General features: G+C 39.9%; 1 protein-coding gene across 3 annotated transcripts in view; it reads right to left on the bottom strand.

Annotated features, from left to right (window-relative positions):
• LOC133463514 (MAM domain-containing glycosylphosphatidylinositol anchor protein 1) overlaps window positions 1–17,348 on the bottom strand; it is a 277,446-nt gene that overhangs the window by 187,797 nt on the left and 72,301 nt on the right. For all 3 annotated transcript variants that reach the window (XM_061745103.1, XM_061745086.1, XM_061745095.1), the window contains exon 3: window positions 11,384–11,523. In XM_061745103.1, coding sequence (XP_061601087.1) covers window positions 11,384–11,523 — 140 coding nt within the window. The remainder of the gene's footprint in view (window positions 1–11,383; window positions 11,524–17,348) is intronic.

The raw sequence follows: 17,348 nt of genomic DNA on the forward strand, positions 1-17,348 counted from the left end.
GAAGCCTTCAAAAGATATGAAAATGTCCAACAGCTCCATAAACAGTTCATCCTAAATTAGACCAGATTTTTCAGAGAAAATTCAATGATTTTGTATTTGAGTAAGCTATATTCTTACAGTTTTCCACCCAAAAGAAGTACAGATACATTTGGTAAAGCTTTGCAACAGTCACAGTTATAAAGTTGTGCCATTCAGAGTTAAAGTTTTTCTATAAAGAGCGATAGTTTATAATTTTCAGTCTGAGCCAGCTAGAGTGGAGAAATTGACCTCACAAAAGCACTTCAATTGCTACTCAAAACTCAGAAATGTTGAACATTTGCTAATGAATAACATCACTGTTTCTTTTTTTTATACACTGATAGATTCATTATGAACGTTTAAGCACTTATAAAGAGACAAGGGAACAGCAGTCTCAGGGATCCCACATCAGTTTCTATGGAAAATACAAATAGCCAGTTTCTCTTATCTTTCCTTGACCTCCTATCCCACATTAAAGGGGACCTATTATGGCATCAAATACCTATTTTAAACAGGCCTTGAATGTCTTAAAAACAAGCTTTTGATTGTTTTTGCTAAATAAATTAGAAATTCAACCTCTAAACCATGTCTTTATCATCACAGTCTCTAACTTCAATCTCTATGAGGGATTCTGGGTGGGCGAGGAGGCTATGATAATGAAGCACTATGCTGATTGGCTGCCTGAATGACGCGATACACCGCTACAAAAAAATAGTGGAAGCTCCGGCCGGCGGAGTTATTATTACACCGTGTCCTAACTGCATGCGATGCGAGCGAGCGTCAGCAAAAAAAATCACTTCCATTCCTTTATTTTCTATTGGACTGTCCTAAATGGCCGCAGCGCTGCGCAGCACGGTGCGGCGCAGCACGGTGCGGCGCAGCACGGTGCGGCGCAGCACGATGCGGCGCACCGTTTTGAGCTGAACATTTGTCGGACGCCCTGCTTCTATTTTCTTCCTGTCGCTCGCGTTGAAAGCTGGTTGAAAGCGCTGTAGGAAACAGTCACGGATGAGGAACGGCTGATCCAGATAGTTGAAATGAGAAGTTATCTCTATGATTCCTCCTCATTTCACTACAAAAACCTCAATAAAGTGGCAGCTGGCTAGAGGGAGATGGACATAGAGCATCCGATGTCACGCAGTGCGATGCGATAGTCGGACGCTCGCATGCAGTAACACGGTTTTATAGTTGTGGGCGTGGTTTGCATTTTGGTTACGTAATGATAGGGAGCAGAATCTGAACGGCTCGTAGAAGCCACATCAGACTGGATGGCTCATCCGGGCGCATGTACAGACACTGCAGAATTTGGTTTCTTTCCTCCTTCTCTGAGTTGGCAGGCTGAGGGGAGACCACTTTATATATGTTAAAGTAAGAAAAAACATGTTTTTCATAAGAGGTCCCCTTTAAATAATACTCTTCATTTCTCTATCTTTAGTTGTTCTTTGCATTGTCCTTCAAAAAGTTGAATCTGAGGTGAATGATCTCAAACACAGCAAAGTCTCACAAACAATATTTCTGCTTTTGTTTAGTTTTTTTCCTTGAGTTTTCAGAAGGACAATTTTCAAAGCAAGTCTAATTTGTAGACTGCATATAAAGAATTCGACAACGCCTGTCACATTGGCCATCAAAAGTGCTTTGAAGCGTTTTTGTTCCTCCTACTGTGCAATGTTGCAAATGGGTAAAACAAGCAGGCCTGGAAAAGTGAAACATGCCGAACAAATGGCAGTTGCAGTTAGCTATTTTAGCTTATATTTGATATCACTTTCCATTCATTTTAATCACATATCCGCAAAAAATGTAAGTGTTGTGACCAAAACAACACCTGAAACGAGTACTGCCAGAGCTGAAAGGAGGACTAGCAGAGCTCCACTGGGGCCCATGGTCCCAGGGCTGGGTTGGAACCATTGTTGCTGTGCATTGTGGGATAAATGACTGTGGATCCTGGCAGACTTCCGCTGGAATGGTCTTGAAATTATCTGCCTAAGCTGATCTACATCGGAGGATCTGTGGAGCCGCAAGCGAACATTTGCAACAAAACCCCCACCATTTGAAATGTTGTTTCCATGGCAACATCAGAAATGACTGCTGAGTTTAGCCAATGTTTGGTTAGCACAAGCTGCTGGTTCTTAGCTAAGCTTCGAGCCAGGTCTTGCCCAAGGTTCCTTCCGTCTTAAAGGAGCATGAGGCTCCTTTTAAGAAATGAGACTCTCTAGCGCCATCCTTCACCACGACGGCCGTCGGGGGTACTGCAGCCAACAGTGAAACCGGCACGGGAGAACAGGGAGAACGCACATGCAGCGTCATGTGACGTCACATCCGCAGCCCAGCGCGGGAAATTTGGGCCCGAATTGCAGCACATTTTGCAGCACACAGCCTGTTCAAGGCAAAGGAGAGATACACTAGAGGGCTCATTCTTTTGGGTTTGGAACGCTTCATCTGACATTATTACTAGAAAACTTAAAACGTATACGGATTTCGTTCATAAATCCTGCCTCAATCCGGCCTCAAGCTCCTTTAAAGGGGAGTTTTTTTCCTGCCACTGTTTGGCTTAAGGTTTTTCTCCCACTAGGGGAGTTTTTACCTGCCATTATTTATGTTTATATAATAATTACTCGGGGCTCATGTTTGAGTCTCTGGAAAGAACTTAGAGACAACTTGTTTTGTAATAGACGCTATATAAATAAAAATTCAAATGAATTTAACTGAATGCTTGCATATATGGTTTGTCCCTGAAGAATAGTAGAGAAATTACTTTTGCTTTTTACCTGTAAGATCAAATTTGCAAATGTCTGCTGCACTCCTGTTGAACTTCTTTTACTTTTTTTTTTTTATACCTTTTGCCCCCTCTTCGTTCTGTCTCCTCGTCTACTTGGGGCCCTGCAGTGACCTTGTTTGCATCTGGGTTTTGTTCCCGCTGAGTGTCTGCAAAGCCTAGTGCTGCCACCCGATCAGCCTTACTCTCAGCCTCTCTATCGATCGCCCTCCACTCTCCCCTCAAGGACAGAAATCCAACCCAGCATTCCAGACCCCAGACCTCGTCCCCCTCCCTCCAGTCCCTTTTCTTCCCCGCTTCTTTTTCCCTGTCTCTCCACTTTTCTCATCTATAGCTTTCTCCACCTTTCCCTTGTATAGAATTTATCACACACGCACACACCCGTGCAAGCCTCAAGGTTGCAATGACCAGCAGACCCATGAATAAGTAATAAGGAGGTAGGAATCACTTTCAGTAAAACCATTTACTCTCCTATTGTGTTTTTGAAGAAGCCATGAGAGTGTGTGTCCTATGTGTATGTGTAACAAGAAAGGCTTTGTGAGCGAGAGAACAGTGCTTTGTTAACTAAAAGCCCTGCTGTCCCAAGAGTTAGCTTGAGTGAAGCTACAAGCACCATGTAGGTGACCTTTACCTCCAAGATACTTTTACTAACGTAAAGAAATGCATTATTCTTTATTTTCTCTTTTGTTTCTTTTTTCTTATTGAAAGAGTCTTCAAACACTAAAGACATATTATGTGAGAGCTTGTCTTGAAGACAATACAGGAGGCAGTCAGTGGGTAATTTTTTACATGATCCTGTATGTATATATCTACGACGGCGTATTAGGGCCAAACAAAAAAACAAAAAAAGGAAATTACGAGAATAAAGTCATAATGTAATGAGAAAATAAAGTCGTAAAATTACGAGAATAAAGTCATAATATTACGAGAATAAAGTCGTAAAATTACGAGAATAAAGTCATAATATTACGAGAATAAAGTCGTAAAATTACGAGAATAAAGTCATAATATTATGAGAATAAAGTCGTAATATATTATAAATATATAAATATAACTTCACAAGATGCTCAATATTCCTCATTTTAACACAGGGAGAAGAAGCTCTTCCTGTTAGAGTTCTCATGAATTATATTCTCATAATATTATGACTTTATTCTCGCAACATTACGACTTTATTCTCGTAATGTTACGACTTTATTCTCGTAATTTTACGACTTTATTCTCGTAATATTACGACTTTATTCTCATAATATTACGACTTTATTCTATTACGACTTTATTCTCGCAACATTACGACTTTATTCTCGTAATTTTACGACTTTATTCTCATTATATTATGACTTTATTCTCGTAATTTCCAATTTTTTTTGTCTTAGTTTGGCCCTAATACTCCGTCGTATATATCTGTGTGTTGCGTGAAGAAAAATGTCAATGTTTCAGTCTGAGCCAGCAGTTTTGTTTTACATCTGCCCAGGATAGAGGCAAAATTGATGTTTTTCCCCCTGAATAAAGCTGTTTCTTGAGGCAAAAGTATTTCTGACTTGATGAATGGTTTGTTGAAGTTGGTGTGATGTAGAAATATGATAGAATAGACAGAAAGCCTAAAGTAAACAGGGAGACAACGGGTATGAAGAAACCAGGAAAGCTACACGAGGATAGAATGAAGAAAAAGAAAGAAATCCGTTTTGTGGAAGAGAAGTAAAAGACATGGATAAAAGGGGAACAAAGGAGATACGTTCATGAAGACCGAGTGATCCGGGAACGCTGGAGATAAAAAAGACGGCGGCAGAAACAAGATGAAAGTATACAAGACTGCGACAAAAGGAGGGAAGAAAGAATGACAGCGATGAAAAAAGACAGAACAGTGAGAGAAATTATAGGATTTTTGTCTCCTTTGTATGGATAAAGGAGAGAGCTCCTTTTTCATTGCAATCTAGCTCACGGAAAGGTAAACAATCAGTCTTGATAAAGGATTGGATAAATCCTCAATCAGACTCATTCTCAATAAAGGAGCTATTTATCGGGACAGCCTCACAGCAGCTAAATTGGATCCTTCTTGCGAGAGACGAGGAGAGGGAGAGAAAGCGTGAACAGCAGAGTCACGCTCACTACTCACTCAAATTTTTGGAGAAAAAAAAAGTATCCTTGTACTTTTTTAATAAAAATAATACACCAAATAAAAGTCTTTAGTGATAATGCATTTAAACTGAAAATTTAGAAAGATCCAATGACAATCAGAACTCATGCATTGTATTCTTGTAATCTTAAATAGAGCCATTAAAATGTGGGACATTAGCAGCTTCTAGTCACAGCCACAAACCAGAGACGAAAAAAAGACTCTTCAGAGCTCATCTGATTAATAAAATATAGAGCTCTAAAGATTTTAAAGAGTCAATGTGCTCTGCCTCGCAGTGGGTATGTTTATCAATAAATGTATAAAAATGTCATCAGCACAAATGTGTAAGTGTATTCCTACTCTTATAGCGAAAAGAGACAGCATTATGAGGGAATTCTTGCCGGAATAAAGTACATCCATAAATAATAACAAAGCCGCCAGAACACTTGAACATCTTGCAAGTCTGCCAACACCCAGAGGCCAGAACAAACTTCTCAGCAAGGATGGAAATAAAATAAGATGCACAGTAGTTCACTGCAGTGGCTGCCCAACTGTTTTCCCTAACTTCTTCATGAATTCTTTAAATACTTTCAAGAATGAAAAGTCCTGCACCAAAACAAGAGGACATCTATTACAGACAGGTGTTGCCAAACTATTGACAGGAAGGAAGGGAAATACCGTAGTGTTTCTGGTATAGATTGTGTTGATATTTTTTAGCCTGTAAAATACTATTTGACCATCTCCAATGATATTCTTACATAATTGCTGTGGACTGGCAGCTTGGACCCAGAACTGCTGGAAAAAAAAGTATCAATAGGAGTTGTTGGTCCTGTGAGTGATTATTGCACTGACCTGACGAACACAGATGCATCCAACTCATCTAAGTCATGACTATAACAATCTACCAAGACCAGCACAGACTGTATGTGTGTTTGCAAACATGGGTGACTTCACCTTCTAACACTCAGTTTCTACAAAGGAGCGTTATTCTGACAAATGATGTCATTTTAATGCTAATTTTGTAAACATTAAGGCTGGGTGGTATACTGATTTTTTATGTGTTTATGTATTTTTTTTAAATAAGATGTAAAACCAAGCAATATAATATTATGTTTTTTACATAAACAGTCTTGCATTTCCCAAAGTCTTTTTTCAGTCTTTTTTCACCTGTAAAGTTGTGCCACAATGTGTATTCCTGTCAACGCCTTTTCCTCGGTATTTGTCAGCGACAATGTGAGCTGCAGACTTGCATAGCTTCTCCTCAGTGTTGCAAACTCATGTCTTCTTCTTCTTGTCCTGTCTTGTGTTCCGTAGAAGGGGGCATTGCGAGTAATCCACCGTCATCTAACCCTATCTTCTGGATCTTCTTCTCTCACACTAACTTCATGTGATATTTTACTACAGTACATCTACAGGACTGTCTCAGAAAATTATTGAAGAAAAATATTGTGATAAAGTTCTTTATTTAAAAATGTCATACATTCTGGATTCATTACAAATCAACTGAAATATTGCAAGCCTTTTATTATTTTAATATTGCTGATTATGGCTTACAGTTTAAGATTAAGATTCCCAGAATATTCTAATTTTTTGAGATAGGATATTTGAGTTTTCTTAAGCTGTAAGCCATGATCAGCAATATTAAAATAATAAAAGGCTTGCAATATTTCAGTTGATTTGTAAGGAATCCAAAATGTATGACATTTTTGTTTCTGTAATTGCATTACAGAAAATCACAATATTCTAATTTTCTGAGACAGTCCTGTATACATCTCATATTAGTGTCTTCCTCTAGATCTGCCTCCTGGTGGTGTAAACCTCACCATCCTTCCACTGACGCAGTCAGTGTCCAAACCATCTCAGTACAGCCACTCTGATTTTCTTTCCAACACATGCTGTCCACCTGATGTACTCATTCCTGATCTTATCCATCCTCATCACTCCCAAAGAGAACCTCAATATTTCAACCTCTGCTACTTCCAACTCTTGCTCTTGTCTTGTCCTCAGCACCACTGTCTCTAGGCCAAATAACATTGCAGTTCTCATCACCATCTGGTACATCGTTCCTATCATTCTTACTGATACTCTTTTGCCACACATCCACCCTGACACTTTTCTTCACTCCTTCCAACCTGCATGCACACACTTCTTTACCTCTTTTCCACACTTTCCCTTGCTCTGGACTGTTGACCCCCGGTACTTCAAATGTTGGAAACTTGTATGCATAGTGAAAAAAAGCAATAAACGCTGCTGAAAACACTGAGTAAATTCCTTAACGGGCGCTATTGAACAGCTCATATCTCCATCATCTCCTGTCTGCCCTGCAGGGCAGCAGCAGCCTGGCTGTGAGCAACACAAGTTCACTCACATTCTCAGCAGCCTGTTACATAGATATAAAGCCAATGTAAAAACAGACATTGTATAAAATGACAGTATATAAGAGCAGATGAGGTCGATTATACATAGCAGAGATGTATGCTGCTGACACTTATATACCACGAATAAATGTAATTTATTTTGTCCATATTATCCAGACTTCTTGTCCATTAAACTTTTGCTCGGGACAACAAATGCTAAAAAACATTATATTTGTTCTCAAAATGATAACACAATATTAACAATAATAAAACATCTCCTGAAGGAACAGAGTTATGCATTGACTGGGAATCCATGTCCAAAAGATGTGGTTTGGGAAGCAGTAAGGATAGATGAAGGAGACACTGAGGTGACAAGGATCGGGTTATCAATGCAGCAAGTGGAGTGCAGTGGAAACTCTGTAAGCCCAGTGGGACCCAGTGCAGAATGCCGTTGAGTGCTGGTCCAGCAAAATACACTGGCACAGAGGTCAGCATCCTCACTTTCACAAGTATTTCAGTGACATCATTTCAAGTCATGGCTCTTTTGGTGGGCTTTGTGAAAATACAGCATGGGATCTTTTTCTCTGTTGTAAAAGTTATAGGATTTTAGAGTATGAGACTGCATTACTTTTGCTGAGGTCGACTGAAAAAAAACATCCTGGATCCAGATGTGGAGAAAAGCAAAAACATGACAACCCAGCTAGAGGTACTTAGCAACTGCCTTTAATGGCAACCTTACAGTTTTAGTCCAAATAATTACATAATGTTTATATGTGTCTACTTTGTAAAGGTTAAAATAAAGAGTGAATTAGTAAATCTTTCGCCAGAGTAAAAAAGGTTCGTTATAATCAGACCAAGTTTTTTTTTTCTATGCCTTTATTTATTTATTTTGACTGCTTTTCAAGCGTTTGTTAGAAAGGTCAGACTTTTATCCACAATACAAGAACCTTAGTTTAATTAAACATATATTATCCTGCCAGAAAACCTTGTATTTTGTAGACTTAAAAATATTTTTTTTCCTAATATTTTTCAAAAACATCTCAAGATTGAAATCCCCCAAATAATCAGGTTGTACTTTTATAAGGTATATTAATTTGATGGTTTTTTGTTATTTTATCTGTACATTTTTAAACGAAAATATAATCAATGAAATTCACATTTCTTAGTGCACCAAATCACCAACCAAGTAAAATGTCCCCTAAGGGCAGTTTGATGATGTTTTCATAGGAACTTTGAGAATTTTTGTAAAAATATTTAAGAGTGTAATTAGGAAAAATCAGCATCAAGAAGAGCGCTGAACTCAGAAAAGATGAATCCAGCCAGAAAATCTCTTTTAAATATTCTTTTTTTTAAATCAGTATCAAGGAATATTTTTACATTTAGTTTTGCAGAAATATACTGTGTGAACCAATTCTGCCTGTTGCGGATATCTTGTACTTTACCCCCAAAAAACACACACACACGGAGAAATCTAGAGACTTGAGATGACACCACACTGAGCCATGCTGAATGAGTTTAACCCTGTTGTGAGAAACATTTTTTCCTGTTTATCATCTCACTCCAAAAAGTCCAACTTCCCTCTCTTTAACAATGAAATGAAATTTCTGGTCATGCTTTTGTTTGACTTGTATTCGGAATATCTTTCTGAAATTTGAATCTATTTACATGCATTTATTAGTTTGAGCCATGCGTGAATGATTTATTCAGTGTATGTTGCTTTTACTTACACTTTCAACTCCAAAAGCATAGGGCGTTGCAATGTTTCCAATGCTGCAGCTCTATGCCTGAGTCTGTGTTATGCTTCTTTCCCTCTGAATTTGTTTGTGTGCTTCTACATAGAACATTTCCTCACTAACACATGCACACACAATCATGTTCTCATGTGTAGATTTCAGCACATCCTTTCACTCAACCAATGCCTCTCGCCGCAGGCAGTGTATATATGATTTGGCTTTGTTCCCATGCCTTATATATAGTGTATATTTTACATTCTGACGGAGGAGCCAGACACATCAAGAAGTTGCGGGCCCCACTGACATCATTCAAAATACACTCTTCCATCCAACTCAGAACAAGCAAATCACAGATTCTGTGTAGTGATTATTTTCCAGTACTGTCTCTTATCAACAGTTGTATTTGTTTTTTGGTGTGTGTGTGTGTGTGTGTGTGTGTGTGTAAGCGTGCCTGTGAATGTACATGTACATGTGGTGAGGGGTCTGAGAATGGGAGATAAAGAAAAAAAAAGAGAAAGATGACCAGGACATTTATTGGAAGATTAGGTCAACAGAATGAAGATATAATAAATTAGCTATGATTATTTTGCATCTGCACTTACTTTTTATACACACTCTCTCGCTACACACATACACTCAGACATAGGTCATGTAAACACAGAAAGAAGAAAACAAGGCTGAGACACAGGCACTGTTTTATTCATGCTGATGTGATGCCAGTGGACATGCACCCATGGGGTACGCTGCTTTTCTCACTTCACACAATCCCATACAAATACACACAACACACACAACCCCTCCAGAGCCACCCAAGTTTATGGTACATCCAGCTCCGTAGGCTCACGCACAAACAGGCACGCTCGCTCGCACACACACCTTGGTGCAAAAAGTTTCGCTGGGGTTCAAGCCGGGAAACCAGATGTGCTCTGGGTTAGCGTACGCTGCACTGGATACTTGAGTGCGTCATTTTCTATCAATGTATTTTTTGACTGTTTGTGCAACAATGTGTGTTAATGTTAGTATGTGCATACATTTAGCTACATGCTTGTGAATGCATGTGCCCCCGTTTAGAGAGTATGATGTAATAACAATTTCATTTAAATACTGTACATTAACTGTGTGCACTCTAACATGTCTGCATGTCCATATGTACAAAGTTACAAAGAAAAAGGTTACTGAAGTGGATATCAAATGATTTAATGTTATGGTTTTTCAGTGTTTTTTTCAGTGGTTTCTTTAATTGTTGCTTGGACGACTTCTATATATTGTATATTAAAGATTCTCCGAAGAAGCAACAGCATTAGCCTTGCTGAAAGCAAGTGTTTAATTCGATTGTTAACAGCACAGAGCGCATTTATCCAAACCAGTTGTTTAGTGGAACTAAACCCTTGACCTTTAACTCACAAGCACATTCTCTTTTCCCACTTGTCAAAACAATTTGCATGGTGCTGAACTAAACAGTAGCCATGTTGCTAACAAGAGAAGAGACTCAGGAATCAGAGACACATCCTAACTGAGACGTAGGGTTGGGTTTTAGTTGATGCCACTGCAGGGTGAGTGACGGAAGAGATTTTGTGACTCAGCACAAACTGAACCTCAGTGACACCGTAAACATGAATAATGACTCATAGGTACATCATATAATAATGCGTAGCAAGGCAGTGCATACTTTGCTGTGAATGCTAATCGGAGGACGTGTCCACCGTGCCTGCGAGCCTAGTCGGAGACCAGCATGGCATGAAATAACCACACCATGTAAACAAGGGGAAATTCTGCCTGGTTTAAGGAGGTGCTCATGCATTATAACAACATCAGCAACTTGATAAGACCGTAGGCTTTTCTATATGTTTGCCAGGGAAATGTGGCTAAAAGTAGGGGAACAGGCTTGTATCTGAGACTAAAACTGACAATTCAGCCGAGCTCACAGGAAGAGGTGTGAAAATGTGGAATTTCTCTAAAAGAGAGGGAGGGCAGGGTGAGTGCTGATGAAAGCTTACTGATACATTGTGACCAGGTGGAGGATGAATTTGGGAAATACAAGGCTCTCTATTTATGTTTGTTGTCTTTTATACTGGCTGGTATGGTCCAGTGCTATGAAGCATTTTAATTTAGACTGTTTTACCAAGCACAAACAATGTTCCACACAAACAATAGCACATGCACTTTCCTATACATTTTGCGTGTGGAGTTATTATAGAGAGTGCAGAATATTAGATTGCTGACAAATTGTGTTCAGGGATAGCAGCAACACATGTCGCCACTGCTCATGAGTAAGAACCACCAGAGTCACCTGCAGCTTCAGCCTAAATCACTACGGATCAGCATGAACTCACATGCAGAACTCTCTCCATACAATTCCTGCTCCGCAGGTGTTGCGGGAGCCTACCTGTGGTCGTGGGTGTCCTTTAACAATACACTGAAGCACAAGTGTGTCTCCTTCCTTGATGGTGTAGATTCTCTCACTTATGTTGTCGTCCTTGACGTTACATGCTGCACCAGAGTGCACGATCTGGGCGTTGGCTGGAGCTGTGAACCGACGCATCCACACATGCAGACACAGACACGCAGAAAGAGAAAAAACACATTGCATATTTAGTAACTTCACTGCAGTAGAAAAAAGGTCATTCTCCTGTGGATGTATGGGTAATACTAGATGTAGTATTGATGACTCAGATATATCCCATTGCCCTGGTATCTGCACGAGCAGCCTTTTACAAAATGGCTCGGGTGTTATGTACTTCAGTTTCTGACAAGAGATACAGACATTTATTGGAAAATTGAAACTATGTTCATCATATCAAGGTCAAAATGTGGATTCTTGACTTTGGAAAGGTGAGTTTGTCTTGCACTGAATTAACTGTGTTCAAACAACTAGCTTAAAGGAAACTACATGTCACACATTAAATGGATCTAATAAGGTGAAATGGATATCTATGATTGTTAAATGTCTGATATCTGATTTAAGAAGAGGCTATAATTAGAATGCACCAAAAACTGATTAAAAACTATGTCACGGCAACACCCTTTGTAGATAATGGATCACCACCTGCAGTGACAAATGATGAAAACAATAACAGCTGCGAATAAAGAAAAAGAAAGTGCTTGTGACTGAAATTCATAGATTGATGGACCTCCTGGTCGGTTTCAGCTGTATTACCAGTCTTTCCCATTGGCTCAAAGGGATGTTGATCAAGCACACCTTTAAACTCTGAAAGTAACTATGGAGTTACTTTCAGAAAGACCACCAGACTGATCAGAATGACCGACGACAACATGATTGAATGTCAAAAGAAAATTCATTTCATGAGAGTATATTGTCCCTATAAATGTTTTTGAGGCAGCAGAGCCTGGCAGGAACCAGTGATGTTGCAGTTTAAAAAACTTCAACACCAGCTTCCCTTGTGGGGCAGGTGACTCCATTTCTCTATGGGTCTGAAAAATGTCAGACGAGGTGAAAAATATTTTCTGAGGATGCAGCAAAATAGCTTAAAGAGTTATGCTCACCTACTACCACTACTACTACGACGACAACAACAACTACGACTACTACTACTACTACTACTGTCATTTAGCAGAGGCTTTTATCCGAAGCGACTTACATCTGAGAGAACAACACAAGCATGAAATCACATACGAGCGTCCAGCTGAATCAGTGCTGGTCAAACTGCTGTGAGTCCAGTTGGACACAAGTGCTGCCATGCTAGAACTATGTTTTTTATTTATTTTTTTCACACCAAACACAACAGTCCCTTTATTCATTAAAACTAGGTCTTAAATTCACCATCACTTGCAGAGTGATGTGTATTTCTCCATGTTGTATGTGAGTTGGTTTGACTCAGAACTATTGATGGGTTTCTGTTTTTTTTTGGTTGTTTGCTTTTAATTTGTTTTCCAAGCTAGACTTAAAGGGGACCTATTATGAAAAACACGTTTTTTTCTTGTTTTAACAAGTGGTCTCCCCTCACCCTGCCAACACAGAGAAGATGAAAAGCAACCGAATTCTGCAGGGTCTGTACCCCCCGCCCGGCTGAATCTTCCAGTGTCATGTGACTTCTACGAGCCGTTCAGAATCTGTGCCTATGGTGACGTCACCATAGGCGCAATTTCCATAGGTCGGCCTCCGCTGCTGAAGCCACGCCCACAACCAACTCTGCCAGCTGGAGCGTCCGCCATTGTTTGGAAGCGGTGACTGTTTCCACAGCGAGGGACAGTTTTTGCATCGACACTTACCCTCATAAAAGGATCAGTACCAACAGCACGGACCCGGCAACTGCACACGAGTCAGCGGTAAGTGACGTTATTTTTTTAATGTTATTTATATTTGTCTACATGTATGATCTTTGCTAAGTATTTAGCTCCGCTCCGGAGCACCGGGGCCGCTCACCGGACCGGACCGTTGAGCGGCCCCGGTGGCTCCAGTGTTCCCTAACGGAGTGTTAGGTAACAGCGGAGCTCTATTAGTAATACATTTTTCTTCTGTTCATGGTTTCAGATCTTCCAAGCACCTGAAGCTGTTCAACGACACCTTCAGAAGACGGACGGTCCTTCCTTGAGCCAGCAATAGTGCATACATGTTATTTATATACAACTTATGTTCTTTTATTTTTTTAACAATAAAGTTGTCATTTGTGAAAAGTCAGTGTTGTGATTTCTTTACAGTTAACATGATTCATTTGTCGTGTAACATAAGAAATGAAATGATGAGGAATCGGAGTAAATAACTGGTGTACCTGTTTAGAATTCAATTAAATCTTCCTGTGTGCAGGCTTAAGATCCGTTTACACCGTGTCATAAATGCATGCGAGCGTCCGACTATCGCGTCGAGCTGCGTGACATCGGACGCTCTCTGTCCACACTGAAACCGTTAAACTCGCGGCCAGTTAGGACAGTCCAATACAAAAAAAATAAAGCAATGGAATTGATTTTGTCGAAGAAGCTGGCTCGCATGGGACACGCTTTGTGTACGCAGGTCCCCTTTAAAGGAGCTTGAGGCCGGATTGTGGCAAGATTTATGAAAAAAATCCATATACATTTTAAGTTTTCTAGTAATAATGTCAGATGAAGCGTTCCAAACCCAAAACAATGAGCCCTCTAGCGTATCTCTCCTTTGCCTTGAACAGGCTGTGTGCTGCAAAATGTGCTGCAATTCGGTCCCGAATTTCCCGCGCTGGGCTGCGGATGTGACGTCACATGACGCTGCATGCACGTTCTCCCCGTTCTCCCGTGCCGGCTTCACTGTTGGCTGCAGTACCCCCAACGGCCGTCGTGGTGAAGGGTGGCGCTAGAGAGTCTCATTTCTTAAAAGGAGCCTCAAGCTCCTTTAAGATACCAAGCAAATAAGGATTTCTAAAAAAACAAGGATTTCCCCCTGTCTGTCTTACAGTTTTTCATTTTCATGTGGGAATGTCAAAAGCTGTCTAATGTGGCCCCCCTGCCCCCTGCTAAATCCTTACACTAGAAGCAGTTATAAGTACGAAAACATTCTTACCATTAGTTAGTTAGTTAGTTAATATTTATTTCGGTCAATCACAAACAAAAATAACAAACAAGATAACACAGGTTTTTCCCTGGTCAACATTGTGATTATTTGACCGAAAAGGTCTGGGCTTGAAGCATAAAGCTTATCTTGCCCACCTTTTAACTGAATATAACCATCAGGAGATTTACATTTGGAAAATGCCTGAACATCATGAGTAAGTATAAAACGTACAACAGGATTTCTTTTTGTTTTCATTGGAGCCATAAACCAATGCCTAATCTAATGTTGCATCATTTTATTGATATTCACTAAATCACCGTCTTCCATAGTTGAGCCTACTTTACACAACGCAGGACACAACAGTCAGTGACAGCTGCTCCAGAAATAATAGACGACAGATGCTTGATGGGAGCTCTTGGCAATGGCGACAACTTCAGCATCAGAGTCTGAATACCACCGACCTGTGTGGAGGGTTGGCTTGCGTGCAAGTGGACTCCGATGGCTTCACCTCCCTCATGATCAGGGGACAGGAGGGAGAAAGGGAGGGACTGAGACAGAGCGAGAGAAGCAGCGGGTGAGGAGGAAAAGGCCAGAGAGAAGTGTGAAACCCCAGAGAGAGCCGCGAGGGACGGGGCAACACAATGATGTGATTAACATCGATTCACAGGGAGTACAAATCTTCACTGAGCTCTACAACTGTTATCATTGAGTGGACAGAAAGAAAGCGGGTAGCTTGTTCATTTTAAACTTCAGCTCGATCAGGCATGTAAAAATGAAACTGTGGAGCCAGAAATCCGGTTCAAAACAAGAAGTCTTTAAATGGACCTCCTTCTGGTTACTCATGTGGAATAAACTAGAACCGCTGAGACGGAGCAAGTGTGTCCGTCCGCTTGCATTTGAATAATTTCATTTCCACTTACAGTTCATCTTCGGTTCAAAACAAGAGGTTATCAAAGCCTTTGCTTTTGGCTTCAGGCTATGCTCCTGAGCAATGCTGGCAAATGCAGAAACCCCTGAGAAATGTATTATGACGAAATTTTAACACAGCCATTCTTTCATTATCTATAGGAGCGTCACTACAACATCAACCCTAATCATTCTAAATGGTTTTAAGAAGGTGGCTATCAACGACCACTTTACAACTGGTTTGATCATATGCCCAGGATGATCCACCCACAAGAAAGCAGATCCAAGTGTGCCACTTTTCTCCTGATATTACAGTTTAATGGATCACATTCCCCCCACTTTATGTGCACATAGACACATCAAGAAAGACAAAGTACATACCCCAATTAGATGAATTAATTTTAACGCCATAATTAAGGTATACAGTATATACATTTTAAGGAGTTCACCGACTCACATTAATAGCTGTATCTTTTGTAAACTTTTTTAAATATATTTTTACGTGGTAAATGCTTTACGAAAGACAAGTAAAAGGACTACAGAATGAAAGATTTGAGAAGTTGCAGGGCTTCCTGTCGATCATCCCCTACTGACAAATGACAGATAAACTGAAGCTTTTATATTATGCTGTTTTTACCACTTAGCAAACAACAGGTGGAGAATGGCCTTACAAAAAACAAACAAAAAAAACAACAACTGAAAAGCCTGTAAAAGCCACATTCACGGGCTGACACATCTTATAACGCAACCTTTCTCTCATCCTGATTGTCCGGCTAAGTTAGCCCACATCAAAACGCAGGTTTTAAGGCAAAACTCTGACACCGGTGTTTGCCAAAGACGATGACACACAAACATGCACCTATAAATGCATAGTTTTCACCAAAAAAACAACAAAAAAACAAGCAAACTGTGTTTCCAAACCAATACAGGGAACTGAGACATGAATCACAGTAAAGTCAACAGCTGCAGCTGGCAAAGTCAGGAAGGACTGCTGGCTAAAATTACCATGTGAATGCATCAGTAACGAGCGTTAGCAAAATCGCAGTCTCATCAATAAGGGAGAAGAAGAAGATCTGAGGAATTATAATTCCTTCAAATTAACTTAATGTTTCACTTGGAAGTGTCAGGACTGAGACAATTTATTTTTTTCAGGTTACTTTAGTCCTCACAGCAAATTAAAAGCAAATACAAAACCTTGCAAATCTTAATAAGTCAACAAGTACAATTCTGCAGTGCTTCAATACGGCTCTGTTCTAGACGAGCAACTCCCTCTGCAGAGAAACGGTGTCTCTCAAATTGATGCTCACATGGAAAGTCAAGGAATGTATCGATTCTCTAACTTCGCTTAGGAGAACCTTTCATTATCCCTTCTTGGAAAGGAATGGTCAGTATATTTTACAAGCACAGTGGTCTGTAAAGTGGTATTTCTATTGTGTTGATCTGTTATCTCAAACATAACTTGCCCACAGGGCATTATAAGGCACCATGGCAACATACTCCTGTCAGAAATTAACAGCTGTCATAACCATGAAAAACCCAGGTATAAACCTGTTTTATATTAAAATCATCCTAAAACATTTATATTCTGAAGAAGAGAAAGAAAAGTGATGCAGCAGACTTTATGTGTTGATTCATTGCATGTTGCTGGAACATTTGTGTGGTTGTAAGTCTTTGTGTGAGAGAAAGTTGATTTACTTTAGTGCTTGAAAACTGTGAAAAAAAAATGTTTTCTGTGTTTTTTTCATGCATATATGTGGATGTTCAAAGTCAATACCAGCTCATGAATTCCATCATAACGCAGCTTTGAGACAATACTGTCACCTCAGTTGAGAACGTCTCCCAAACTTCATCTGCACACAGATTCAAATCGTACCGCATTCACAGTCCCTTGGACGTGGGCAGTGTTAAACTGATGACACAACTCACAAAAAGGAGAAAATAGTGCAGACGAGATGCTAACTCCTCC

Source organism: Cololabis saira, chromosome 2 (assembly GCF_033807715.1).
Source record: "Cololabis saira isolate AMF1-May2022 chromosome 2, fColSai1.1, whole genome shotgun sequence".
NCBI classification, from domain to species: Eukaryota; Metazoa; Chordata; class Actinopteri; order Beloniformes; family Belonidae; genus Cololabis; species Cololabis saira.